We start from the raw sequence: 25624 nt of genomic DNA, 5'->3' as shown, positions 1-25624 counted from the left end.
AATAATAATATTTAAATCCAGTACGAAGCAAAGTGTAATTTAATGTAGTGTATACTAACACAGTGCGTGTGTAAGATTACAATCATAATATGGATTTCGTTATTTTACTACTGAAAAATACTTCTATTATTAATTAACTATTTAGATTTTTCTTTTCTTTTTTTTTTCTTATCGTTTCTTTTTTTAGCCTTCATGTACAATTTTGTTTCTCGCCTCGCTCCATAGATTTAATGGCCATCTTGCACGACTTGTTGGGCAACTAGATCAACTATTCTCTTCGTTGAAGGCAAGGATAACCACGCCGGTATGTAAGCTTCCACTTGATCGAACTTTCTGGTCTTTATCAAGCTGAATGGATCAGTGAATGGCCCTGTTTCCGGTGTAATAAATATACCACTGCTATGTTCATGACCCCTGGAATCATTACCAGATGTAGACAGTGCAGCTTCCCTCTTGACGATGTCAGCCACATATCTTAAGATTTCCTGCGGAATTGGAGATTCATAGTCAGCCACCTGGTACTGTGATATCAATTTTTGCAACTGCGCAGGCGTTAGCGAATAGCAGATGCCTCTTAGGATATCGATGTCTTCAATTGTGTATTTACGGACTTGCAGTAGTTTAGCGGTTTGAATCAAGTGTTGCAAGCACTCGGTACCATCCGTTAACCCATGAGTCTTGCACCATTCCTCTAATCTAGTTACATTGTAGTTTAATTGAAGACCTCTTTTCCACGACAAGAAATTACGCTTCATGATTAATTCATTAAAACATATTGAATCCACGTAATTCAACAAAGTGGTTACCACAGCATGGAACACCTCAGTTTCGATATGGAAAGATTTCATGCACCAATATATGCTGTTGAAGAACGTTAGGATATCGTCCATTGTGTATTCTTCAGTATTAGCAAAAATTTTATTCAAGAATCCGCTGGTTTCTCCGGCACTGAACCCTGGTAACGATTCAGAGATAACCACGGCGTTAATGGCCTTTTTTTGGAGTTGCTTTTGCAATTTTTTTAGCCAGATGTTGTATATATTATAACTTAGTGCTTCGAAGTCGTCCTTCAATTCCGTCACCAATGAAACATACTCCTTATACTCCTCATCGGTCATGCCGTTCTTGAATGTTTCCTCGGTTAAGATAGAATTTAAAGCAAAGACAACAAATGAGTATAATTCCCTCACGTTAGCTAACCAAAACACACCGCTTGGAATTAAATCGTTACCCTTCAATTGGGTGACAACTTTTTGAATTGTGGTTAAAACTTGAGCAAGAAAACTTTCACTTTGTTTAGTCAAACCAAATCTCCACATTTCACTCAAGACAATAATCAGTATTCTTGCTGGATAAACAACGTCTCTTTTGCTTAGTTGAATGGCTACCCCAGCATCTGGGACCTCAAACCCCTTTAATAATCCTTCGGTAATTTCTTGGTTCAGAATTTCAGTATCCTCAAGTAATCGGTATAATTCTTCGTTTATTTGTGTGGCGTTGGCGCCATTGTCACGGTCGACACTCAATGAGTCAATGTGATTGTTTCCAGACATTGGAGTGGATCTGGATTTTAGATTCAAATCATTGGGTGACAAGTCTGAGTTGTCTAGCATCATACTGCCATAGTTTGCAGCACTACTCCCCATTAGATCCTTCAATGGAGTTTGAGGCAATACGCTAGTTGTAACGGTGCCTAGTGATATGGCAGTTTGTAATCTGCCAATTTCCTCTTTTAATGATTTAACTTCATTTTGCAAGTCTCCGTTCAATGTCTGGTGCTCAATTAATGAACTCTTCGTTTCCTCTAATTCTTCCAGTTGTTTTTTAGATTCTTCCTTCATTTCATTATGTTGCCTGACCATTTCTTCCAATTCTAATTGAGCATCTTTTAAACTTTGCTCAGTGAATTGTAAGTTACCTTCGATGGCCTTTTGTAGCTCCATATCTTCAGCTTTTTGGTTATCAATATCTACCAAATGCTCCTTTTTCATGTTTTCTAAAGTTTCTTGAAGTTTCGCATTTTCACCCACTTGAACTTGTAATCCTTTAATTCTCTCCGTCATTTCCTTATTTTCTTTTACTTTAAATGCTAAATTTTGCGTTAGTTCGATCACTTTATTTTCTAGTTTATAACTGACTTCCTTTAAATGGTAAACCGATTTGGCATCAGCTTTCAGTTGTTTTAATTTTCTTTGAGCATCTCTTCTTCTGATTAAAGATTGTACAACAACAGTATCCCTTTTAGTGCGCAAAAAGCTAGATCTTGGTTCAAAAGTCCTGACTCTACTTTGAATTTTCACTGCAGCGTTATATTCATGTTCTTCTCTGAGATGTTTTTGCTTTAATTCCTTTCTAATCTTCGTCTGCAAATTGATGATGGTTCTCAATATACTGAACACATTTGCACGGATCGCATGACCTCTATAGGCGGCTTGAAATAAGATTGCAGAATCAACTTTCATTTCATGATCAACGCGATGACGAATAATGAAACCTTTAGTAATACTCTGCCAATTTTTGATGGTTTGAGAAACTTGCAAATACTGGTTGCGATAATATTTGGCTCGAATCTTCTTTTGAATAGTGACAATAGAATTATGCATCTTGGTACTTCTCAATTTTTCCAAATATGCAAGCATACCCGCTTTGAAAAAAATCTTTGTGTTACCAATTTGATATTTGGATTTGTCCTTCACGGAAGCACCTAAAATCATTTTTACTACGGAAATTATATCTTCTTCTGTGGTTTCCTTCTTCTTAAAAATTAGGTCCCATTCCTCATGTGGTATCAAAATGTAGTATCTTAATACAAACTCTTCGAAAGTCCATCTGGAGGGAAACCCAGCACAGGATATTCTAATGGTTTCTAAAACACCACATGCTCTCAATTGAGATAAAACCATGAGATTATCAAATTGCCAAGCTTCTTTATCAGCATTGGGCTTTATACAACGAATATAGTGTACATTCGTCGAGTTGATGGTATTCATTAATTCAATCAAAGATTGCTTAAACATGGAGCCCAAGGTAGGTTTTCTGTTAACAGTTCTCACTGGACCGGGTTTCTTATTGCCACCTTGCTCCAGTTCAGCCTTTTTAGCTTCTTCTAGTTTCTTGGCGGCATTTTCCAAACCATGCAGAATATTTATCAAGGTCTCGTTGGTAGACGCCTTCAAGACTTCTAAATGTCCGTCCGAGACGGTGTCTCTATTTTTTTCAATAAATCCTTCCACATCATAGGTAACATCAAGAGCGTAATGGCTCACGATGAACTTAGTTTGTCCAAATCTTGGTTTGGAGAATACTTTATCAGAAGGAGATTTATCCAAAGTCTGGTAGAGTTTTTGAGTCCAAGATTCATCAGAACCAGCAGGTAATCTACTTTCTTCATCAAGCAGTGATAAAATACCCAATTTATTTTCAATTAAATCAATGCAAGGCTGATTGTCGTTGAACTCTATAAACGACCATTCTATTTCCTCGTTCACGTATTCTTCTTGTTCTAATTTGAAAACGTGTTGATTGAACTCTTGTTGTAATTTTTCGTTGGCATAGTTGATACAAAATTGTTCAAATGAATTTTTTTCAAAATGTTCAAACCCATAAATATCTAGGACACCAATAAATGAGCTTATTTGGTCGTCCACTGCAGGATTGCACAACACGGTGTTGATATTCTCTACAAGCCAATCGAAAAGAGCAGAATAAATGAACTTGGCCACAGAATCTTTGGCAACCAAGGCTTGATTATAGTTTAGGTTTGATACAATTTTTTCTGATCTTGTGATAATTTGTTTTTTGGTAACCCATTTAGCAAAGTTGTATGCATCAACACCCAGCAACTCGCACGCGAGTTTCAAATTTGGTTCATCAGCAGATAATGAGGCATCGTTCCTAGTTTTCTTTATTTCGATGTTGCCGATGTGCAGTAGTGCTGCCAATATCTTGAATATTTGGTGTTGAGTTTCCTTGGTGATACCGACTAAAGTCAATGCGTCTACTGTGATTTGATATTCCTTGGCGTCGTCAATACCGTTGATCTTGGTGTCGCCACCTTGGTTCATGTAAAAATAATCTGAGGCACTTGTTAGATGCAGTTCCTCTTTAGTCTGCGCTGGTAACCCAGCCATTAACTGATAAAATATGTGGTAATTTCTTTCAATTGGAGGTTGATAAACCAATCTGGAACGTTCCAGCAAGTACGTACGAATTCTTGCTCCAATGATAGATGTATTCTTATCGAACAAAATTTCCAAATATTTACCAAATCTGGAAGAGTTGTCGTTTCTCGTGGTCTTTGCGTTACCGAATGCCTCCATGATAGGATTTGTGGCCAGGATCTTCTGTTCTGTTTCAGACATTTCCACTTGATGTTGTACAGTGGTGGAGTTTTCCTCCTCAACAGAAGCAAAATAACGCATGATGTATTTGGCGGAAACTGTCTTACCAGCACCAGACTCACCACTTACTACAATGGTTTGGTTCTGTTTGTCGTTTTTCATCAACCTATATGCTTCTTCGGCAATGGCGAACAAGTGCGGTTCAAGCTCACCTCTGCGTTTGCCCGCATAAGCCTGGATCATGTCTTGTGTATAAAGTTGGTCTACACGGTCAAAAGGGTTTGTAGCAATTAGCACGATACCCGAGTATGTGTAGATGTTCAATTGGGAATAGCGCTGCTTGATCGCATGTAAAACCGCTGGCTCATTCAGATACGACAGCGATGTCAAATCTTCCGTGGCTTCCAGAATGGGAGGGTTTCTGAGTAGCGGCAAAGACTGGTCCTTATCGTTATTCAAGTCCTTTGTGTCCACGGACACGACCTCATCGTCCTCCAATTTCAACTCTAAGTGATAATTGTCGTCGTTGAGCTCATTCTTAATAACTTCTGCGCCAATCCAACCTAACTCTTTGTGGGGATACCAGCATCGTGTACCGACTTCAAACGACATCCTGGGCCTGTTATGAGTGTGATTTTATGTCTTTATATGTATGATATACGTGTCGCTGTCCAATGAAGTGGCTTCGAACAAAACTTTAAAAACAAAAGCAAGCAGGCAGGTGGAAGTCAAGTAAATAACTTCGAAAGCGAAAACTCAGGACGCTTTTTGCAGAGAATACTTTGTTTCTGACTGACTCTGCAAGGTTAGTGAATCTCTGAAACACAAGCTAAAAATCGTATCAAATGAAGGCGCCTTTGAGTTTCTGATATTTTGGCTTTTCGAGAAGCGCGATCGTAAACAAAAAAAGGAAAAAAAAACCAATATAAGCCCCAGTGCGGGTAACGAACAAGCCCTATATTTATCTGAATTGGTTGATAGGTCAAACTCCAAAGTTGTTTCAAAGCCCAGGCATTCTTTAGTTTAAACCCTTCTTACACTAGGTCTATTTTTTTTGTTGGGGCTTTGGTTTTAACAGCGGAAAGTAAACCAGATAAGCATTGAAAAGCGGCTGGTTGACACATTGAATTTCAACTTGAGAGATAAACCAGGAGTGCTGAGGCGTATTCGAGCCTGTGTACTGCTTGATAGGATCCGGATAGATTACACTCTATTTCTTGGAGATAAAGCAGCTCTCTACTACTCTCCCCTTGGCTTTTTTTTTTACGTTTTAGCTGATACGTTGGAATGAAGATGAACTTGCTCATCGACAGAATAGAGAATCCTGGATCAAGAAACTGTGCCCTTTTGCCTCCGTCGTTTTCAAAGGGCTTTTGCACGGGAAGAAGGGCCTCCAGCGGTGGTAAAGTGAAGGTGAAAGAACCTATTCCTCAGCCGCAGCCGCAGCCGCAGCCAGTGCAGACTAACACAAGTATTGCACATTTTTCGAAATTGTCCTCGAGGCTGCCTGTCATAGCAGTGAATGATAATCCGGTGGTACCGAGACCCAGCACGGAAGTTAACCTTGGATCGCTGCTGCAGAGCGAAAAAGATAAGGGGAAACAGCCTGCTCTGCATGACAAGAAACATCTCCATGTAACGAACAATAGGGCACATGGGACAAGACAGCGTTCATTAGAGATGTCCAGTTTGCCTGTTTTGGGTTCTACGAAGACAGGGAAGTTTAGCGATTTTTTGTTTGGCGATGACGTCGATAATAGAGTGAACCGCCGCAGTCGGTCGTACAGTGGGGCATCCAGTCTGGATGATCCATTTAGAGTATCCCCCAAAACCGACTGCAACTCCAATTGGGCGAGGACATCTTGCCTTAGTAAAGGACGCCGTGGGTCGATGTCTGTTTTCCAAAGTTGTCAGACTGGGCTGGCTTTTAATCAAATACAGGGATCTTCGTCCTCGCAGCGAAGATCATCCGCGGGTTCCTTTGATTACAAGAGGAAGAGATTGGTGAACCAATTTTTACAACCCTCATCGGGGACATCAGACTCTTTTGATACGTTGAAAGAGTCGGTAGTGTTTGAGCCGGCATTAACCTCTGGCGGCGTCAAAACAAGAAACTTGCGTTCTCAATCACAAATTTCCGTAAACTCATCTCCCAGTACGTCCTTGTTTTATCATGATTTGGACGGATCAGCCATTAACGACTCTTCATCGTTTTTGTATTCACGTTCTAACATGCCAACTTTTTTGTCGCCGTCTGCATTTTCATCTACATCATCCGCTTCATTGGATTCGGGAGATGCAGATAGGAGAAGTTTGAACGGTGTGTTTCCCTCTTCGGGCTACTTGAATGACAAGAGGGAGGCAAGGAATTCATCAAGCTCTTCTGCCACCTCCGGTTCTGATATCTTGGCATTTAAGTCTTTGCTAAACAGACAAAAGCCAGTCGATTCTTCCACGAAGGCTAAAAATGTAATGAAAGTAAACAATAAAAATAACTCCACGATTACTCTTGATCCCAGTTCAAATCCGATTTCCAAGAGTAACTCGAACTTGGACAACAGCATTGATGAGTTGAACTATTATCAGAATCATATTTCGACACTTTTACTGAAAATTGAAAACGAAATGAAGAGGAATTTAAATGATACAATAATAAAGAATGAAAATAACGTACAAAAGACTATACAAAAATACGATCTTCTATCTGGAGAATTATCGCTTTTATTAGACGGAATGACTGCCCTGAGGACCACAGTGGTCAGCGAATTCTTGGTTAAGTTGAAATCAGACTTTAACGAGAATGACGACAGGGCATTTATTAGTGAGTTGAGAATATCGGTGGAAGAAAGTGTGGAACAGTTACAAGGACTGGAAAAGAGGATGGAAGTCAGCCGAGCGAGATTAAGCAAGCAGAAGTCCTCTTTGAGAGAAATGGATAGTTTGATAGAGTTGAAGAACATGTTGAACAGATCGAAAAAGAACACGAAGTCCATATATCTGTATAGGTACTTTATCATTGACATTATTGCATTGATTTTGATGTGTGGCTTCCTCATATATCTCAAAAATTTGACGACTCGATTGTTTTTTTACTGATTAGAGTAGAAGACCCAAATCGGCTTGTGTAAGTGGTACGCATACAAAGAAAAAATGATACCTCTCAGCATCATATATATATATATATATATATATATATTTATTAAACACATATACACTAATCAACGCGCATACACATTTAAATCAATGGAACAGCTAAGGTGAAGCAATGGCTGAATTTCCTGCTTCACTTATGACACAGGGTTGATGAGTCAAAAATAAGGAAATCGGGCAATACAGTTTTTGAACCTTCGAAAAAAGGAAGAAAAAAGCAAATTCATCGGAGTATACTCTTATAGGAATTGGCATTGTGAGTAAGGATAACAAAAGCAAGGCAAGCAATATAAAAATGTCCAACTCACAGCAGATAGCCCAGAATGCGCGCAAAGCTGGGAATGTTCTAAAGACCATCTCGAACGAAGGTAGATCAGATATTTTATACAAAATTCACGATGCTCTAAAGGCTAATGCGAACGCCATTGAAGAAGCGAACAAGCTTGATTTGGCAGTGGCCAAACAGACTGGTCTAGCAGATTCTTTATTGAAACGTCTGGACCTCTTCAAGGGCGACAAGTTTGACGTTATGTTGCAAGGTGTCAAGGATGTTGCCGAATTGGAAGACCCTGTTGGCAGGATTAAGATGGCTAGGGAATTGGATGATGGCTTGACCTTGTACCAAGTCACTGCTCCAGTGGGTGTCCTGTTGGTTATCTTTGAATCTCGTCCAGAAGTAATTGCTAATATCACCGCTTTGAGCATCAAGTCAGGCAACGCTGCAATCTTGAAGGGTGGTAAAGAATCTGTTAATACGTTCAGAGAAATGGCAATGATCGTCAATAAAACCATTGCCCAATACCAAGACGAAACTGGTGTTCCCATGGGTTCCGTTCAACTTATCGAAACTAGACAAGATGTTTCCGATCTGTTGGATCAAGACGAGTACATCGATCTAGTCGTTCCCCGTGGCTCTAATGCTTTGGTGAAAAAAATCAAGGATACAACTAAAATTCCTGTGCTCGGTCACGCAGACGGTATTTGCTCTATTTACTTGGATCAAGAGGCTGATTTGGTCAAGGCTAAAAGGATTAGTTTGGATGCCAAGACCAACTACCCAGCCGGTTGTAATGCTGTGGAAACGTTGCTGATCAACCCCAAAATGTCTAAATGGTGGGAAGTTCTGGAAAACATAACCTTGAAAGGTGACGTTACTGTCCACCTTACAAAGGACTTGAAAATCGCTTACTTTGATAAACTAAACGAACTAGGTAAAATGACAGAAACAATTCAATCGAAGACTGTTAATGCCGATGAAAAGGAGGATTTTGATAAAGAATTCTTATCCTTGGATTTGGCCGCCAAATTTGTTGCATCCACAGAGGAGGCCATTCAACACATAAATACGCATTCGTCGAGGCATACCGATGCTATCGTAACGGAAAACAAGATGAACGCCGAAAAATTCATGAAGGGTGTTGATTCCTCTGGTGTTTACTGGAATGCATCAACCAGATTTGCCGATGGTTTCAGATACGGTTTTGGTGCTGAGGTGGGTATTTCCACCTCAAAAATCCACGCTCGTGGTCCGGTTGGCTTGGACGGTCTCGTCAGTTACCAATATCAAATAAGAGGTAATGGTCAAGTGGCAAGTGACTACCTTGGTGCCGGCGGTAACAAAGCCTTTATTCACAAGGATTTAGATGTGAAGACAGTCTCATTCTAGAATGCCTCAAAGTGGGGAAATCGTGTGCAAAGGATCAAGGGCACGCATACATAATTTTGATGTAGGAAGTAAGTATGTACCTTCATGATAGTTATTCCGGCTTGTAGCAGTTAATTCCTCCATTGATGTCGCTATTAACGATTTTTTTTCTTTTGGCAGAAGCTTCAAAGACAAAAATTCAATGAATGAGCTGACTTTTGATACCTCTTGCATTAGAAGAAACAACTCTTGTATATATAGAGCAATTTATACTGCGGTATTTACTCTGTATATTCTGAAAAATAGGTTTAAAATAAAGCGTATTTGCCTTTTCCAACTAATTGTCCTTCCTGCTTTTTTTTTTGTCGTAATTAAACTTCTGGTTTCGGAATCATAAGTCAAGCAACCTTATAGCTTGCTTTTCGAAAGGGGACGTCGTGGGCCACATTTAATTACCACTTTGCTATTTTTCTCCTGCTCACCGTATACATCACTAGAAAGGATTACATCCTAGCATGGCATTTTCTCGCCTTACATCTGGTCATCAACCTAGTTATAATGGATACAGCAGCAAGAAGGGACAATCCCATCCATTGGCTCTTTTCATTGATGTAGAATCACCACCATGTGTTCTGTATGGATCCGCCATGGAATCATCGGGCGCTGTATTGAGTGGACTTTTCACCGTGACCGTTATTGATCCCTACAGCAGTAACGAAGAGAAGTCTTTGAAAACTACAGAATCCAATGTCTCAGCTAATACTAAGAGTTTAAAAAGAAAAAGTACATTTGGCTCTGCACTTTCATTGAAGTTGTCGAACTTATCGGCTTCAACCTCAAACATCTCTCCTTCGACTTCTTCTACGTCTCTGTCTCATTCCCCAACGCCTGCCAATTTAAGAATAATGGCTGGTTATACTAAGATCACAATCACTTCGGTGACCTTGACTTTAGTGCAAAAGGTTCACTTTCATAAGCCCTTTGTTCCCAATGTTTCCTCCATGCAAACCTGTATGAATTGTAAAACTAAGATTACAAATATGAAAAGTTGGGAAATCCAGAAAAATACACAGGATGTTTCCGTCGGAAACCATTCCTTCCCATTTTCCTATCTTATACCAGGTTCTGTGCCATGTTCTTCGTCTCTAGGGGCAGCAGCTGAAACTCAGGTTAAATACGAACTTATTGCTGTTGTAACATACATGGACCCCTATAGAAATACTCTCTCGTCCAGCCATTCTACTTCGAGGAAAGAGGGAACTTCCCCAAAGAATCAGTTGTTACAACTGGTGATGCCCATCGCTATTACTCGAAGTATACCGCGTGGGCCTGACAAAAATTCTCTAAGGGTATTTCCTCCCACAGAATTAACTGCTGCTGCCGTTCTTCCTAATGTTGTTTATCCTAAATCTACGTTTCCATTAGAAATGAAATTAGATGGCGTTTCCTCTGGTGATAGAAGATGGCGAATGCGTAAATTGAGTTGGAGGATTGAAGAAACGACAAGGGTCAAAGGCCATGCCTGCCCAGTACATAAACATGAACTGAGACAATTAGAAGAGCAGGTTAAATTAAAGGAATCGGAAAAATCTAAAAAGCCGCGTAGCCATATCAAGCGATATGGAGAACTGGGCCCACAAGTCCGAGTCGCTGTAAACTCCCTAGAAAATATGACATCGCAAAGGCTGCCAGGAGAGCCTAACGATGGACAGGTACCTGGATCTTCGGGTCCAGTGTTAAGTAGTGACGTTGGACCGGATAATGAAAATCCTGTTAATGAGGACGAGGACGACCAACCTGGTAACGAATTCATTCACCCTAGCGATGATGCTCTACGTCAAGAATTATTAATGCAACAACAGCGTGCAAGGCAACAACAACTTCAACAAGAGTTGAAAAACAATAGTACTTTATTTACAGAAGAAGTTCGGATAATTTCTAAGGGAGAAATGAAAAGTGGTTGGAAGACAGATTTTGACAATAATGGGAAGATTGAGTTAGTTACGGAAATAGGTTGTATGGGACTTAACTCAGGAGTATCTAATCCGGTAATGCATGCATCAACACTCAAAACCACCACCACCACGAGCAATAAGAAATCCAAAATTAATGTGGCTTGCGATACACAGGACCCAAACTTGGGTTTATATATAAACCACATCTTAGCAGTGGAAATAGTTGTTGCTGAAGAAACATTGCAGTACGCAAATGGACAACCTATACGTAAACCAAATTCCAACAACAAGAAAGATAACAGTATCGGCACAATGAATGTTCATAATTCTGACCAGCGTTTAGCAGAGCTTTCTCCAATGTTTGCAAATAGAAATACGCCAAAAGTACGGCACAGGGAGCCCGAAGATATAACTCCCGTAAACAGCAACAAGTCCAACCATAGTGTCAGCAAAGACAAGATAAACAATGGTGGTACCAACTGTAACATTGTAAGTGTTCCCACCGGTGCTGCACGTGTCTTAAGAATGCAATTTAGATTAACAGTCACTGAAAGGTCCGGACTTGGAATTTCCTGGGATGAAGAAGTCCCACCTATTTATCAAGATGTAAAATTGCTTTCACCACCATGTTACGAGCTTTCTACAAGCAGAAAAACTAAAAATAAATTATATTCAACAATGAGTACCCCAGTTGGATTAGCAAATGATGTTGTCGGTAGTAGCGATGACGATGAGGGGAATGATGACAGTCAAGGGAGCGAGTCTGGTTCTAACATGCAAGAAACATCGATCGCACAAAACAAATTAACTATACCGCCCACTGCGCACCACTACCAATCTGCTTCAACTTCACAAAGATCTCTTACTGCAGTACAGTCACCGCCGCTGGAAAGTGTTGTCAGTGTCCAGGGTAGTGTACCCTTTCGAGGACAAGTGTTGACACCTCATAGCACGAGAGATTACAGAATGCAAAACTTTTCCGATGTTTTAGATTCTAATAGAATCACACAATAGATTTTATAATATTCGTTAAAAGTATTCACCAAGGACTTTTATATATATATATATATACATATAAGAAATCACAACTTGAATAAAAAAGAAAGCTGACGATGACTTAATACATTTGATATAAGACGACATATGGACATCGTTCAAATGTTTAGAGCATTTTTTTTCTTCTAATTTTGTTTGAGGCTTCTAATCAATAACCTCAGATTGATGGATATGCAGTATCTTTGCATATTGAAAAAGGAGTTAATACGTTAAAAACTTGTCTGATGTTACGCTCAACTTTTCTTTTATATATGGTTAAAAAAACTTCCAATTCACTCTACATGTATCTATGTGCTGCGTATATTTTCGGCAATCTTCCATGTGGGTAGCCATCCTAAGTAAGAGTAATCTTCTATTGGGCCTTCCATACCAAAACTAAAGGGAGAAAAGTAAAAAAACCCAGCGATTACAAGTGACCCATATGCAATGTAAGCGCTGAACCTTAGTAATTTTCCAGTATTTCTTGACGCCCAACGTTTGGTAATTAGATCAAAATAGTATGATAATATCATTAAGGCAAAGAAAAGAGTAGGGAGATAGTGGTGGGCGTATACGACTCTTGACATGATTACAAAGGGCAAGTAATGCAGAACCCATGCAAGTAATGGATAAAAGGCGGCCATAAAAAACTCATCGCGTTCAGCTGGTTCCGGTAAAACAACACATTGTCTTTGGCACTTAAGGATTAAGAATATAACGTGTATTATCAGCGCGCAAACTGCGATGCTTGAGGGCCAGACAGACGCAGGTGACCCTAATAAGAAGTATTTTACTGATTTTTCACTCCATTCGCATAATCTCACACCGACGTTCAGTGTCGGCCATTGCCAAGCAGACGAAGCTATGCCATCAACTTTTTCAGGGTTTGGTACCAAGGCGTTGTTGGTTGCCATCATTGCTGAGTTCAATTGTATGAAATTTCTGAGGAATGAAGCTTTTGGATATACGAAGTCATCTGCCTCCGGGAGCCCTTCATTTTCATGTGTTTCAATATTCCACCACGTTCTCTTATCTCTTTTGGAGGCATGTTTTAAGCAGATCATTTCTCCTTGCCTAAATCCCCATTCTGGTAAACGTTTGCCCGATTGTGCCAGATAGCAGCCCAACATAGAATTCCTTATGCGGAAAGACGTAGACAAAGGGTGCAACAGCTTCGGATCTTCTTTCCCTACTTGTTCTACGATTTCTATAATCCAGTTATCTTTGTTGTCACCAACATCAACGTCTCCATAAGCAGAAACTTCATATTCACTTTTTGATACAGGAGCTGGAACTTCATGGGTGTGTAGATTCTTGCCTGTGAGGCGATGCATTAATCTATACGTTTCACCACCCTTGACAAACTCAAACGTAGAGTTCTCAGCATCAGTCCAGGGCTCAACCCCTCTAATCCTTTGGAAAAACCATTCATTGTTGGCATCACTGTAACCGTAGCCGGTTACCTGTTGCTGCCCAGAACCTTCCGGAAATGGTTGAACATGGGAATGTAATAGGGCGCCTCCTAACGCTTGGTTTTTTATGGAGATAATGGAAGACCCTAAAGCGACATCACGGGGTCCCTTACCCACTTTTGTACCATTCAAACTAGCTTGAAACAGCGATGGCATTGTGGAGTCGCCTGGACCCGAGTTGGATAGCAAACTGAAATGGATCTTAAAACACAGTAAAAAAACGCAAACAGGAATGACGATAAGGGCAAATATTCTTGCTAACCAGTGATTGATGTAAACTTTCCAAGGCACTGATCTATCTCCCAGTAGGCTCCATAATTCCACTACGGTATAAATACCCACCACACTAATGATGAAAAGACCGACCATTTTCACAGATATTGCGCAACCCAAATTCAACCCGGTGAGGCATAACCATAGCCACCACTTGACAGTAAATGGTAACTTTCGCTTGGTATGGAATTTAACAAGGCAAAAGTAAGAAGAAACAGTAAAGAAAAGCAGCATTGAATCTAGAAGAATGAATTTACCTAATGTTGCATAGGAGTTCTCAAAAATGACTAGGATGGTAAATAGCCAGACACTCGGCCTGGAAAATCCGATGGCCCTCCCTGTGAAATAGGCTAATGGTACGCATAGAGATGAGAACATTGCCTGAAACAACCTCATTTTAACATAATCGATGCACTCGGGGTAGGTTTCGCCGGACGGGAAGTCCCAGGAACCATTATAGCCAGCCAAGTAGCCAGAGAGCCCAACAAGCATCTTTCCCAGAGGCGGATGGACGTCATGGTAGAACTCGTGTCTTAGATAATACGAGCCAAACTTACCAAAATGCGCCTCATCCCAAACCACGTGATTGTTACGGCCAATCTTATACATTCTAGTAAACATGCCCATTACCGTGAAAACAATGGGCATGACTATGGAATCCAAGCGCGATACTTGTTTCTCACTCCTGACTTTATCATATGGGCTACTCTCATCTATTAAGAAATTGTCAGCATCCTCGAGTTCCTCCTTCACTATTGGTCTTCTCCATATCAAATCATCGTCAGTGACTTTTTCGCTATAGCCGGTTGCCACTCTGTACGGCATTGTAAGCTATTTGCTTGGTGTATGTTTGGAAGAGGAGATTTATCGATTTATTCTAAAGCTAAAGCAGCAGTTGCAATGCTTCTGTTCGACATTTTTCATTATGCACCGACCAGGTGGCCTTCTATTATACTTTCCTTTTCTCGCGTCGCGATTTTCCAATTAAAGGGCGCAAGTGCCTAATTCAGATCTGAGCTTTGTTCTTAAACGAGTCCACCCAGGTTGGTAGCTGATCTATCCTCTACCACCCATTTCGTTAACGCAAAGATTCGTTAAGATGTCTACCCCGTAGTGCGGTGCGGTTTTCCTTTCAGCAGTTATATCTGAGGTGAGTACGATAGAAGAATGTATAGTATACTCACAGAAAAAGGACAGCAATGTGGAAAAGCAAGTTTTGAGAAAGCTTTTCTGGGGTCAAACTGCTTGGAAGACCCTGTCCCAGCAAGTGCTTTATATTGCTGTTGCAAAATGAAGGTTGTAAGGAAGAAACGTTGTTTTTTTTTGGTGACAATTACGTGAATTTCGAGATTCCCTACCTTTCTTCTAGAGTCATACAATACACAGCCATTACTATTGAGATCATTTCTTTAAAAAATGTGGTATTATGCTGTATTATTGGTAAAATAGCCGCCAGGAATGCTTTAGGGTTTCGTCAGTGTGCTCTTAGGGCTTTCGTGAAATGTAGGGCTTTTGCTGAAATATCATTTCAGTTGTGAATTTCTCGTTCCGCTGAGTACGTGACCGTCTGAGCAAAACTAGCCAGTGCTGCACAATAAACTGGCGCCCAGATCTCGTTCACTAGCAGTACTGCACTGAATCAGGTCAGTACCTTTGTTGAAGTTACTAGGAAGCAAGGACCAGTATATTGCAAACAAGCCTGTAACAGCATTCCATCGAAGCGTGTATCTTGCTCTCCATTCCAATTATGAGGTTGGTATCCAAGAGAAGAGTTAGATTTATTGTATTTATTTTGCTTGCTGCTTCCACCGTGTTCATAGTATCGAGATGTATCGTCCACTTCCAATACAACGAGGAAATAAAGTACTATAAAAAGTATTTTCAGCAAAAAAAAGACGGCCTTCAAAAAATATATAATCCCTTAGAAATCAAAGAGATACCTAGACAAACAATAGATGATTTATACGCCAAACGTTTGGATAAGGAGCGGAAAGGAAATGAGGTAATTGAGTGGTCGAAGCTGGCATACGTGAATTACGTGACAGATGCGGATTACCTGTGTAATACGCTGATCATTTTTAATGATCTGAAGCAGCGCTTTGGAACAAAGGCGAAATTAGTTCTTTTGCTATCTAGAGACATACTAGATTCAAGCATCTCTACAGAGTTGGGACATATCAATTCACTTCTTGCTAAGATTCGGGCCATAGACGAGGACCAAGTTGTCATCAAACTGATTGATAATATTGTCAAACCAGATGATACTACATCCTGGAATGAAAGTTTAACCAAATTATTGGTCTTCAATCAAACTGAATTTGACCGTGTGATTTATCTTGATAACGATGCCGCTTTGAGGTCAAGTCTGGATGAGTTGTTCTTTTTACCGCAGTACATCAAATTTGCAGCACCTTTAACATATTGGTTTTTATCTGAACACGATTTGGAGAAATCGTACCATGAAACGAAATACCGTGAAAAGCAACCTATCAATCTCAAGTCATACACCAAAGTGTTGACTACAAGAATTAACAAAGGCCAGATGATCTACAACCATTTACCAAGCTTACCGCATGCATTATACTTGAACTCGAATAACATCGCTCAAGATATCATAAGTTCTACGTTTTCACTATTTTCGTTGTTTGACTTTCAAAGTGGTAGAAAAGCCAGCAAATTGAAATTCGCTTCCAATTTGATGGTCATTAATCCCTCGAAGGAAGCATTTGATGAAATTGCGCATGTCACGCTGCCCAAGATATTAAACAAGAAGGAAAAATACGATATGGATTTGATTAATGAAGAAATGTACAATTTGAAGAGGATTATTTATAACCAGTTTATGTTCTTTAGAAAAGTTAGGAAACTTTTTGAGCCAGAGGTTTTGGTTTTGCCGTTTGGAAGGTACGGTCTTTTAACGGGATCGTTGAGGAACCCACAGCACTATCCCATGATTTTCAATGATGTTTTAGGTTATAAAACCTTGGACGAGAATGGTGGTGACGTTTCAAGAGATTTAAATGACACTGTCGCATATTCTAAGTATATACATTTTTCAGACTATCCAATACTTAAGCCCTGGTTATACCATTCGACGAAGGACTTCAAATGTATTGTAGAAGGAAAGGCTGAGGATCATGATGCAGAGCTTCAAGCTTGTGATATTTGGAACTCGATCTACGCGTCCTACATACAATCACGAGAAATTTGTTCTGTTTGATAACGGGACATAAGGGAGAATTATAAGAAATGCTAAAAATAACGCAGTCTATGACGCATGTGTATATATGAATCTTATCTATCACGCTAGCATCAATGGTATTTTTGCAACGCTCCTGTCTGTTATAGTGTACTTTCATGTATAACAAAATATAGTGCGTTATTAAATGGCCCTTATTTTAACATTCCGTGTTTCAATGCCTCTTTATTCAATAGCCTATCAACCTCGTTACCGTATTTCGTGCTAGCCTTTCCATTTTCCTTGAATGCGTAATCAATAGTGATCCTGCTGTTGGCGACTAATTGGTTATTTAGGGATTTAATTGCCAAATCAGCCTTTTCGAAGTCCTCAAAATAAACGCACGCACACTTTAGTTTCCCATTTGATAAGTGAAAAATCTCTGGCTTGCTTATTGTTTTGCCAAATTTACCAAAAATCTTGGCCAATTGGTCAATATCTATCGAATCTGCCAGATTCTTTACAAATAACTTGGCAATAGGTAACGCTATGTCCTTAGAATTATTCGAGGATAAATTAGCTGTACCTACGGAGTTGGTCACCTGTCGAACTTTTATCAGTCGGTCATAGAGTTTGACGGTGTTGTTCATTATTTGTATCACATATTCAGCATCTTCCTTGTTGTAGAACTCAATGAATGCGTAGCCCTGGTAAGTCTGCAAGACTTTATCCTTGGGATATTTTATCCTTAAAACTGGGTTAATCTGAATGAAAAGTTCATAAAGTTGGTCCTTCGTTATTCTCGGATCTATATTTCCCACATAAACTGTACTATCTGAATCTGTACTGAAGTTCATTAACGTGAATTCTGGAACTATGTCTTCCTTCTTGGTGAATTATCTATTCATTTCTTACAATATGATGTCATTAACTCTATCTCATCTCGGCAGCATTTATTTCAAGACCAATTTAGTAAAGCGCATTCATTTCCGTCTTATTTCCATTTCCCAGGCGGGTAATGACTGGCGGGAATCGCTACCCAAATTCGCTAGTGGGAAAGCAGTGCGAGTTTTTTTTTTCACTAGATCTGGACTTGGAAATTAAACGCCGAAGTTGAGTTTGCAGACGATGTCAAGATTTCAACAATGGTAAGAATAAGTCTCCTGACACACAGAAAGAAAAAAAATAAGAGAAGCGAAAGAACGGGGTTAATTAGTAATTTGTTGAATTTTCAACGGAAGACTAAACTGTTTCTGTTCGGGCGTTGTAGGCTGCATTCTCAGCGGTGGGCAGGCAAATCATGCCAAGCTGTAGCAAGTGATATACTTTTTCGATTTCTAAATAGATTGTGTACCGGTACGTCAATTCAGTTACTTCAACAGGAACAAAATTAAAGCTTCGCTTCTTCTGACCGTCCCACTGCGGATGAGGATACAAGAAAATGGTCCATAGAAGTCACACATAATGTGTTGAGAAATTTACGTAATCTGAAGAGGATTGTTGCCAGCCTGTTAGCGGCGTGCCTGCATGTTAATTCAGACGGGGTATTGAAGCACGGGCTCAAAGAAAAAGGCGTTTCGTAGAGGTAGATGGATGGATGGGCTTGAGGTTGTTCACACATTGTATGTGGCAACGTGTATGGACGACTGGTTGCTATGGTTCGCATTACTTGGCGCGAGAGGGTCGTAAAAATGAATGTTGTGAGATTCGTGCATAACCGCCGCAGTAGGTCTAGCAATATCTTGAAGTTTCACCAGCTCAACAAATAACCCAGGGTCCATCTCAAACGAGCCTGCGTTTTGCTGTGTGCCCGTCATCTAGACGCGCAATCGGGAAATACCACTCTCGAAAACGTTGATAAAGATGCGTTCATCGACGCGTTCACAGATATATCTATATATGCCTATTATAGATATGATGCTATAAATTAAGAATTTACACTAAATGAGTTATGACTGGTGGAAAAAACAAAAAAGGGAAGGTGGATAAAACTCTAACAAGATTACCCGTGCATTCTATTACTATATTGTTAGCAGTTCTAGAGCAGGAAAATAAGAAGTACTTTGGTAGAATAAAGCTTTCCTACCACGGAAATGCCGCCCCACTACGAAGACCCATAAACGGCGTCGACTTCATCTTTGACGGCATCTAGAATACCCTTTCTTTTCAATTTCTGAGCGGACGTGACGTAACCATTTTGTGGGGTCCATTCACCGTCGAAGAATACTATACCTGCTAGTAGTTCGATACCGACCAAACCTTGGTCTTTACCAGTCTTCAAAAGATCGGAATAAACGGCTTTAACCAATTTTGGTTCATGCAAGTAATTTTCGATGTTAATCGAACTGTCATCTTGCTTCATGATTCCCAATTTTTTGGCCAGTTTGGTTAATGGAGCCTCGTTTGGAACAATAATACCCACTGGCTTAGTCTTTGATTGGTCGGCATAGACACAAATGTTAGAGACATATTCATTGGATCTGTAGACGGATTCCAATTTTTCAAGAGCAATATATTCACCATTCATCGTTTTAACGAGGTTTTTCTTTCTGTCGATGATTTTCAAATGGCCGTTTGCTTTCCATTCACCGATATCGCCAGTCTTGAACCAACCATCGTCAGTTATAGCTTCGGAAGTCTCCTGTTCGTTCTTATAGTATTCGGGTGTGATGTTAGCACCTTTGATCCAGACTTCACCTTGGTTGTTCTTGGCAAAATAGCCCAGCTCTTCAACGTCGACCAACTTGACGGTGACACAACCAGTCAAGTCACCTGCGACGCCCAGTTCAAAATTGGCAGGGTCTAGGACAGCAGCACTAGCACACGTTTCAGTTAAACCGTAACCGATCAGCATGGGGCAAATCAAGTTCGTAATGAATTCCTGAGCGTCTCGACTAATTGGAGAACCACCGTTCAGTAAGTATCTCAATTGGCCACCCGTAGCTGTTCTGACCTTTTTGAATATCAAATTACCCAATATGCCGCCGCCGGGAATGTGGTAACGTTGCATGTTCAGTTTTGTATTATAGGTGGTCCAGAAGATTTTTTTGGCGAGGAAAGGCAAATTATCGATTTGGTTTAGAATACCCTTTCTCACTGTCTCCCAAACAGCGGCAACACCAACCATGATGGTGGGTTTGAATTCTTGCAAGTCACCTAGGCAATTTCTCATGGAAGTGTTTGTTAAGGTTTTCACGGTTGCATAACCAATGCAGGACCCCCAATAAAAGGACAGCAGTTCAAACGCCAATTCAAAGATATGGGCCAATGGCAAAAAGCAAATAACACGGTCGGTGTCCCCTACAAATTTGATAATGTTCAAACTTATACCGCCAACACCTGCGACAACATTCGAATGTTTCAAGACCACACCCTTTGGCTCACCTGTAGAACCCGAAGTGTACATGATACAACAGAGGTCCTCCTTGCCAGGTGGGTGAACATCGATTTCGTTACGGAAGTCCTTACCCAGCTTCAAGATTTCCTCAAAACTGAAGGTCTTGATATCTGGTCTGACTTCCTTGATCTTATTGAGGGCATCGTGGGCTGATTGGTACATCTTACCACTTTGTCTCTTGTCCTCAGGATCAATCGAATCGAAGTGAATTATGAACTTTATATCCTGAGCGGCCTGGACTGGTTTAATCAAAGATGCCAGTAAAGAGTTATCCGTGAAGATGGCGTTAGACCCGGTTTGCACCAAAGAATGGATCAGCCCCTTCTCACCCAGAGTGTCGTAGGCAGTAACGACGGGAATACCTTGAGACTGCGCACCTAAAAACATTTTCATCCATTTATGTGAGGTGGCGGCGTAAATATGTAGTTTGTCATCATCATTCGGCTTCAACCCCATTTTCACCAACCCGCGACCGATATCGTGCATGATATCCGTCAGCTCGTTGAAAGTGTTATACTGGTAGTGGGAGAGTTCGTAGTACATCCATTTTTTCTCTACGGCTGTCTCCTTGCCGTCGACCTTTTTCATTACTGATTTAGATTCTTCATGGATTTCCTTCACATCTCTCCAACCCATAGCATTGAGGTTTTTGTGCTTCTGGAAACTTTCCAGGGCGAACTCATAGACAGTGGAACATTTCATGTGGCGAGGTCTAACGATCGCTTCTTCAGCACATTGATAGTTTCTTCTTGGAGCAGTTTCGTGCTCATTGGCGGCCTTGCCAACTGGGACGGAATATTGAGCAACCATATTCTTGTTTTTTTTGTCTTTTGTGTTTGGATTCTATTGTATCTTGTATCCTTTATATTTTCAGAAACAGGAACTACGGAACAACTATATATACAACAACTTTACAGGACAAGTGAGGGGCAAAAAAAAAAGAGAAAACAGGCGGTTAAAGTCACTCTTTTTGAAACCTATAAGGGAGATCTCCAAACATTCTGTATAATATCGATAATACGATATCCGCGAAAGAAAACGAAAAAAGGAAGAAAAAAAAAACACGCACAAAGCGGACGAGTTTCAGTTACCCCGCGCACACCAAAAAGGGTTTCTTGTATGCAATGAGTGGGTGTTCATCCGTCATCCGTACGGCGTGATGTTAGTGTGCCTACAATTGCATGAAACTTCACATGGCGCCGATCATGCTCCTGGCAAGGCGTGATCGATAGAGGTATTGTCATCTTGCGATACGTCTTGTAAAGGAAGTAGTCTAAGCCGTCTTCTTGCAGTTCCCTCCCCTCCTCTGTGCTTGTTGGGCGGCTTGACGGTTTGCAGAAGAATTGCGTATTCCAAAGATTGGGCGGTTTTATCGGTTTGCGTCAATTGCGCCCGGTCTTTCCGCAGTCCGGGCTGCAGCAAACACGTATTAATCGGACCTGTGCCTCCAAAAGGAATTGTTGAGGTGACGTATTCTTGTCTTCCCGTTGAGCATCGAAAAATGCAACCATTACAGCATTTTGGACGGTGGATGGTCCTGTCCTTGCATTTTCAGAGAGTGTCAAAGAGGCTTGGATGGTATGGTACAAAGAAGAAGACGACTGGCGCCTCGGTAATTCGCCCGACAGTGTTACATGTGAAAAAAGCTTTGGTTTTTTTTAGTTTACTGGCCCCTTTTTTTGCTGATCTTGGCATTTTTTCCAGGCAAGAGAAGTGATGGGCTCTCGCGAACCAAAACGTAAATAAATAATCAATTAACACATATTTCGATGCCCGCTTACCTGCTCTTGTCGAAGTGATGTATAAAAGTACGTTCCAAAAGGACCCATCAATTGGCACTTGTAGTGTTACGTGGTGAGGAAAGGCCTTTTCCACCAGGACGAGAGGACAATCGTACAAGAAAAGAATACAAACACTTAAAAGTAAAAGTGTGGGAGAGGGCCACAGTTGGAAAGTCTCACGATTTCATCTGTCTCTCGGCGCCTTCACATTTCTGATCTCTTTGCACTGAGTCTCCACTGACTCACATCGTTTTCCAACTAATTGTTCATGCCGCGGCCGCCAACGGTATAGGACAGTCGCCAGTAAATCAAGAAAAAAAAGAAAAAACATGGGTGTATATTCTTTTAGGTCCGCCCGCCCGCATATAGTTGCGCATGTTCATGTTCTGTACGAAGGCAATAAGCTGCGATCCTCATTAAGTGGAAAGGCCATCGGTGCGCAGAACGTCTAAACAATAGACTAGCCACCTAATCTTATATATTCAAGACGAAAGTTCGATAACTAAGTATTTTCTTATCGATAGATCACAATTTCGCAAAAGAACGTTAACATAAGGAGGGAAAGATCGAGCAAAAATGAAACTGGGAAGCAAAGAAATAAGAATTGTGTCCTTGTTGCTGCTGGATACGCTATTTTTCGTGTTAGAGATAACGGCCGGGTACATGTCGCACTCTCTAGCCCTGATTGCGGATTCGTTCCATATGTTAAACGATGTAATTTCTCTTATGGTTGCACTTTGGGCCGTAAACGTTGCCAAGAACAAAAATCCGGATTCCACGTATACTTATGGCTGGAAAAGAGCTGAGATTTTAGGTGCTTTGATTAACGCCATCTTTTTGATTGCTCTGTGCGTCTCGATTCTGGTCGAAGCACTGCAAAGGATTATAGCTCCCCCGGTAATTGAAAATCCAAAATTTGTGCTGTGCGTGGGTATCGCAGGGTTAGTATCGAACACCGTTGGCATTTTCTTATTCCACGACCATGACCAAGAACACGGGCATGGACATTCCCACAGCGATATCTTCGCCGGCGACGAGGCTCAGATGCCGTCGTCACACACGCATACACATGGTCACGGTGACCGCCTGGGAGATATCGACCGCATGGATAGCTCTGATAGTATTTCCGAGATTATGCCTGATGCCGTAGTTAATAGCGTCATGAACGAAAACACCCGACTATTGACACCGGAGAACGCATCCAAGACTCCATCATACTCAATATCCGACCATACCATTGCCAGCGGCGGCGGCAATCATGCAGAGCAGAAGGGGACTAGGAGGTCCCTGAATATGCATGGGGTATTTCTACACGTCCTGGGCGATGCTCTTGGTAACATTGGAGTTATGCTGTCCGCATTTTTCATTTGGAAAACTGACTACTCCTGGAAGTATTATACTGATCCGCTTGTCTCATTGATAATCACGGCCATAATATTTTCATCTGCGCTTCCTCTATCGTGTCGAGCTTCCAAAATACTGCTGCAGGCCACACCCTCCACTTTATCCGGGGACCAAGTGGAAAGGGATCTTTTGCAAGTACCAGGCATCGTTGCTATTCATGACTTCCACATTTGGAATCTGACAGAATCCATTTATATTGCTTCCTTGCACATTCAGTTAGATATCACACCGGACCAATTCACTAATTTGGCCAAATTGGTTAGAACAAAACTGCACCGCTATGGTATTCATTCGGCTACTTTGCAGCCGGAGTTTATGGCCAAAAGAGTCACTTCGACCGAGAGAACTGCGCTTACTGGGACCACCGAAGGGTCTCAAAACGACTACCCACACGGTAATTCGCTTTCATCAAGACCTGGGACGTGTGGAACAGCCATTTCAGATTCAACATGTCTCATCGACAACGCTGCCAATTGCAATACTGCAGATTGCTTAGACGGTCATTGAAACACCTTGCATCGAAAAGCGTGAAGAAAATATAAGTATATTTTTGAAAAATCGTTATACAATATATAAAAATATATATACTTGTCTATAATGTTTTTATACAATGTTTATCATAAATTTTATTACAGTAAGAAGTGTAGGAGATAATATAAAAGAGGGAAAGCAAAAACAAAAAATAATAATGATAATATAACAGCAATTATGTTACAAAACAAAAACTTGCAAAAGGGAAGGGAGGGGGGGGGGTAAGGAGAGGAAAGGAGAGGGTGGTTGGTGTTTAGCTTTTAGATCACTCCAGCTTCTAAAAAGAAGAGTACAGTATTTAGCACAGTTGCCTGAAAAGTTTTTTTTCATTTTAATTAAAAAGACCAGTAATTAATAAAAGAAATCCTTTGGTTAGCAGGCGTTACATTAGAAAAGAAGAGCACGACTATTGTTCTAGAACTTTTGCCCATTGCACTTTTTTATAGTCTTTCGTATTCTCTTCTTTGTTCCGGAGGTTCTGGTCATCACTTCTTTCCGACTGAAATTCATAACCTCTTATAACTGCCGCGTCGGGAAGACTGTCTTCTCCGATTCCTTCATCTTCGCCGACATTATTAGTATGTCCATAAATCTGGTCTTTGAGTTTTTTGTATTTTTCCTTAATTGACGAGTTTACTGGGATCGTGAGCTTCTCCCAGGTACTAGAAATTGCCGGTAGTTTGTTCTCCTCATTGCTCAGCGAAGAATTTATCTCGGTCGCAAAAATGGTAGCATCATTCAAAGAGCCCCGCGACGAACTCACTATGAGGTTGAGAGATTTGGCCGGTATCGTTAAAATTGACTTTTTGGGCTTCAGTAGGCGATGGGAAGGTTCATATCTTGCTGGTTTGAAGGTTGATCTACCAACTGGAGATAACCTCTTTTTCAGCTTTGGTAATAATAATGGCATGTCGCTATTGGAATTGGGTGGGTTCATAGGAAATGAAGAATGAATCATTCTATGGAGCTCCAGTGCTTCTTTATTAACAAGAGGTTTGCAATTCCAAACAAAAGAATCAACGCCGAAAGGATCTAAAGAATCGGGCTTTTCCACATCGGGCGATGTGGAGTTTATTGACGATATATCACTCAATGGACTAACTAGTTCATGTTCTGAGAAGCAATCATTATCGAAACTTAAGCCTGGACTAACGATATTGCGGTAGTCATTGTATCTTTCAGACATAAAGGGATTACTGATTTCATCTTGATTTCTTTTTGTCGATACGCCAAGAGTTTGAGCTTTTATATTCTTCGAACTTGTCTTGAATCTAGCTTGATATAACCGAAACCTTTTGGAAGGTGTGATGTCTTCTGCTGTGAAATCTGGCGAATACTTACATTTCTTGCTTGGTGTGTTGGGTATTTCGAGTTCAATGTGCTTTTTCGATATTGGTGTTTGCAACAAAAATGTGTCTGAAGATTGTATATGATTCATTTTTTTTTTTTTGATATTTTTTTCT

General features: G+C 40.6%; 10 protein-coding genes across 10 annotated transcripts; 5 read left to right on the top strand and 5 right to left on the bottom strand.

The window, feature by feature from the left end:
• Window positions 1-227: 227 nt before the first annotated feature.
• MYO2 (myosin 2) lies at window positions 228-4952 on the bottom strand (the record flags this gene model as incomplete). The annotated part of the gene is made up of 1 exon (XM_056231500.1): window positions 228-4952. One exon carries the CDS (start codon window positions 4950-4952, stop codon window positions 228-230), a length of 4725 nt encoding a protein of 1574 aa, XP_056085312.1.
• Window positions 4953-5633: 681 nt separating this feature from the next.
• FRT1 (Frt1p) lies at window positions 5634-7436 on the top strand (the record flags this gene model as incomplete). Its single annotated transcript, XM_056231499.1, has 1 exon — window positions 5634-7436. The coding sequence occupies one exon, from the start codon at window positions 5634-5636 to the stop codon at window positions 7434-7436; it is 1803 nt and encodes a 600-aa protein (XP_056085311.1).
• A 349-nt stretch (window positions 7437-7785) lies between these two features.
• Window positions 7786-9156, top strand: PRO2 (glutamate-5-semialdehyde dehydrogenase; the record flags this gene model as incomplete). The annotated part of the gene is made up of 1 exon (XM_056231498.1): window positions 7786-9156. One exon carries the CDS (start codon window positions 7786-7788, stop codon window positions 9154-9156), a length of 1371 nt encoding a protein of 456 aa, XP_056085310.1.
• Window positions 9157-9650: 494 nt separating this feature from the next.
• Window positions 9651-12104, top strand: LDB19 (Ldb19p; the record flags this gene model as incomplete). The annotated part of the gene is made up of 1 exon (XM_056231497.1): window positions 9651-12104. One exon carries the CDS (start codon window positions 9651-9653, stop codon window positions 12102-12104), a length of 2454 nt encoding a protein of 817 aa, XP_056085309.1.
• Window positions 12105-12433: 329 nt separating this feature from the next.
• On the bottom strand, window positions 12434-14695 carry PMT3 (dolichyl-phosphate-mannose-protein mannosyltransferase PMT3; the record flags this gene model as incomplete). Its single annotated transcript, XM_056231496.1, has 1 exon — window positions 12434-14695. One exon carries the CDS (start codon window positions 14693-14695, stop codon window positions 12434-12436), a length of 2262 nt encoding a protein of 753 aa, XP_056085308.1.
• A 922-nt stretch (window positions 14696-15617) lies between these two features.
• On the top strand, window positions 15618-17090 carry GNT1 (glucose N-acetyltransferase; the record flags this gene model as incomplete). The annotated part of the gene is made up of 1 exon (XM_056231495.1): window positions 15618-17090. One exon carries the CDS (start codon window positions 15618-15620, stop codon window positions 17088-17090), a length of 1473 nt encoding a protein of 490 aa, XP_056085307.1.
• A 173-nt stretch (window positions 17091-17263) lies between these two features.
• Window positions 17264-17905, bottom strand: HSH49 (U2 snRNP complex subunit HSH49; the record flags this gene model as incomplete). Its single annotated transcript, XM_056231494.1, has 1 exon — window positions 17264-17905. One exon carries the CDS (start codon window positions 17903-17905, stop codon window positions 17264-17266), a length of 642 nt encoding a protein of 213 aa, XP_056085306.1.
• A 1247-nt stretch (window positions 17906-19152) lies between these two features.
• FAA1 (long-chain fatty acid-CoA ligase FAA1) lies at window positions 19153-21255 on the bottom strand (the record flags this gene model as incomplete). The annotated part of the gene is made up of 1 exon (XM_056231491.1): window positions 19153-21255. The coding sequence occupies one exon, from the start codon at window positions 21253-21255 to the stop codon at window positions 19153-19155; it is 2103 nt and encodes a 700-aa protein (XP_056085305.1).
• Window positions 21256-22802: 1547 nt separating this feature from the next.
• On the top strand, window positions 22803-24137 carry COT1 (metal cation transporter COT1; the record flags this gene model as incomplete). The annotated part of the gene is made up of 1 exon (XM_056231490.1): window positions 22803-24137. The coding sequence occupies one exon, from the start codon at window positions 22803-22805 to the stop codon at window positions 24135-24137; it is 1335 nt and encodes a 444-aa protein (XP_056085304.1).
• A 430-nt stretch (window positions 24138-24567) lies between these two features.
• On the bottom strand, window positions 24568-25599 carry SFG1 (Sfg1p; the record flags this gene model as incomplete). The annotated part of the gene is made up of 1 exon (XM_056231489.1): window positions 24568-25599. The coding sequence occupies one exon, from the start codon at window positions 25597-25599 to the stop codon at window positions 24568-24570; it is 1032 nt and encodes a 343-aa protein (XP_056085303.1).
• Between the last annotated feature and the right edge of the window lie 25 nt (window positions 25600-25624).

Source organism: Saccharomyces kudriavzevii (assembly GCF_947243775.1).
Source record: "Saccharomyces kudriavzevii IFO 1802 strain IFO1802 genome assembly, chromosome: 15".
Lineage (NCBI taxonomy): Eukaryota > Fungi > Ascomycota > Saccharomycetes > Saccharomycetales > Saccharomycetaceae > Saccharomyces > Saccharomyces kudriavzevii.
This window is presented reverse-complemented; position numbering and strand designations above follow the sequence as displayed.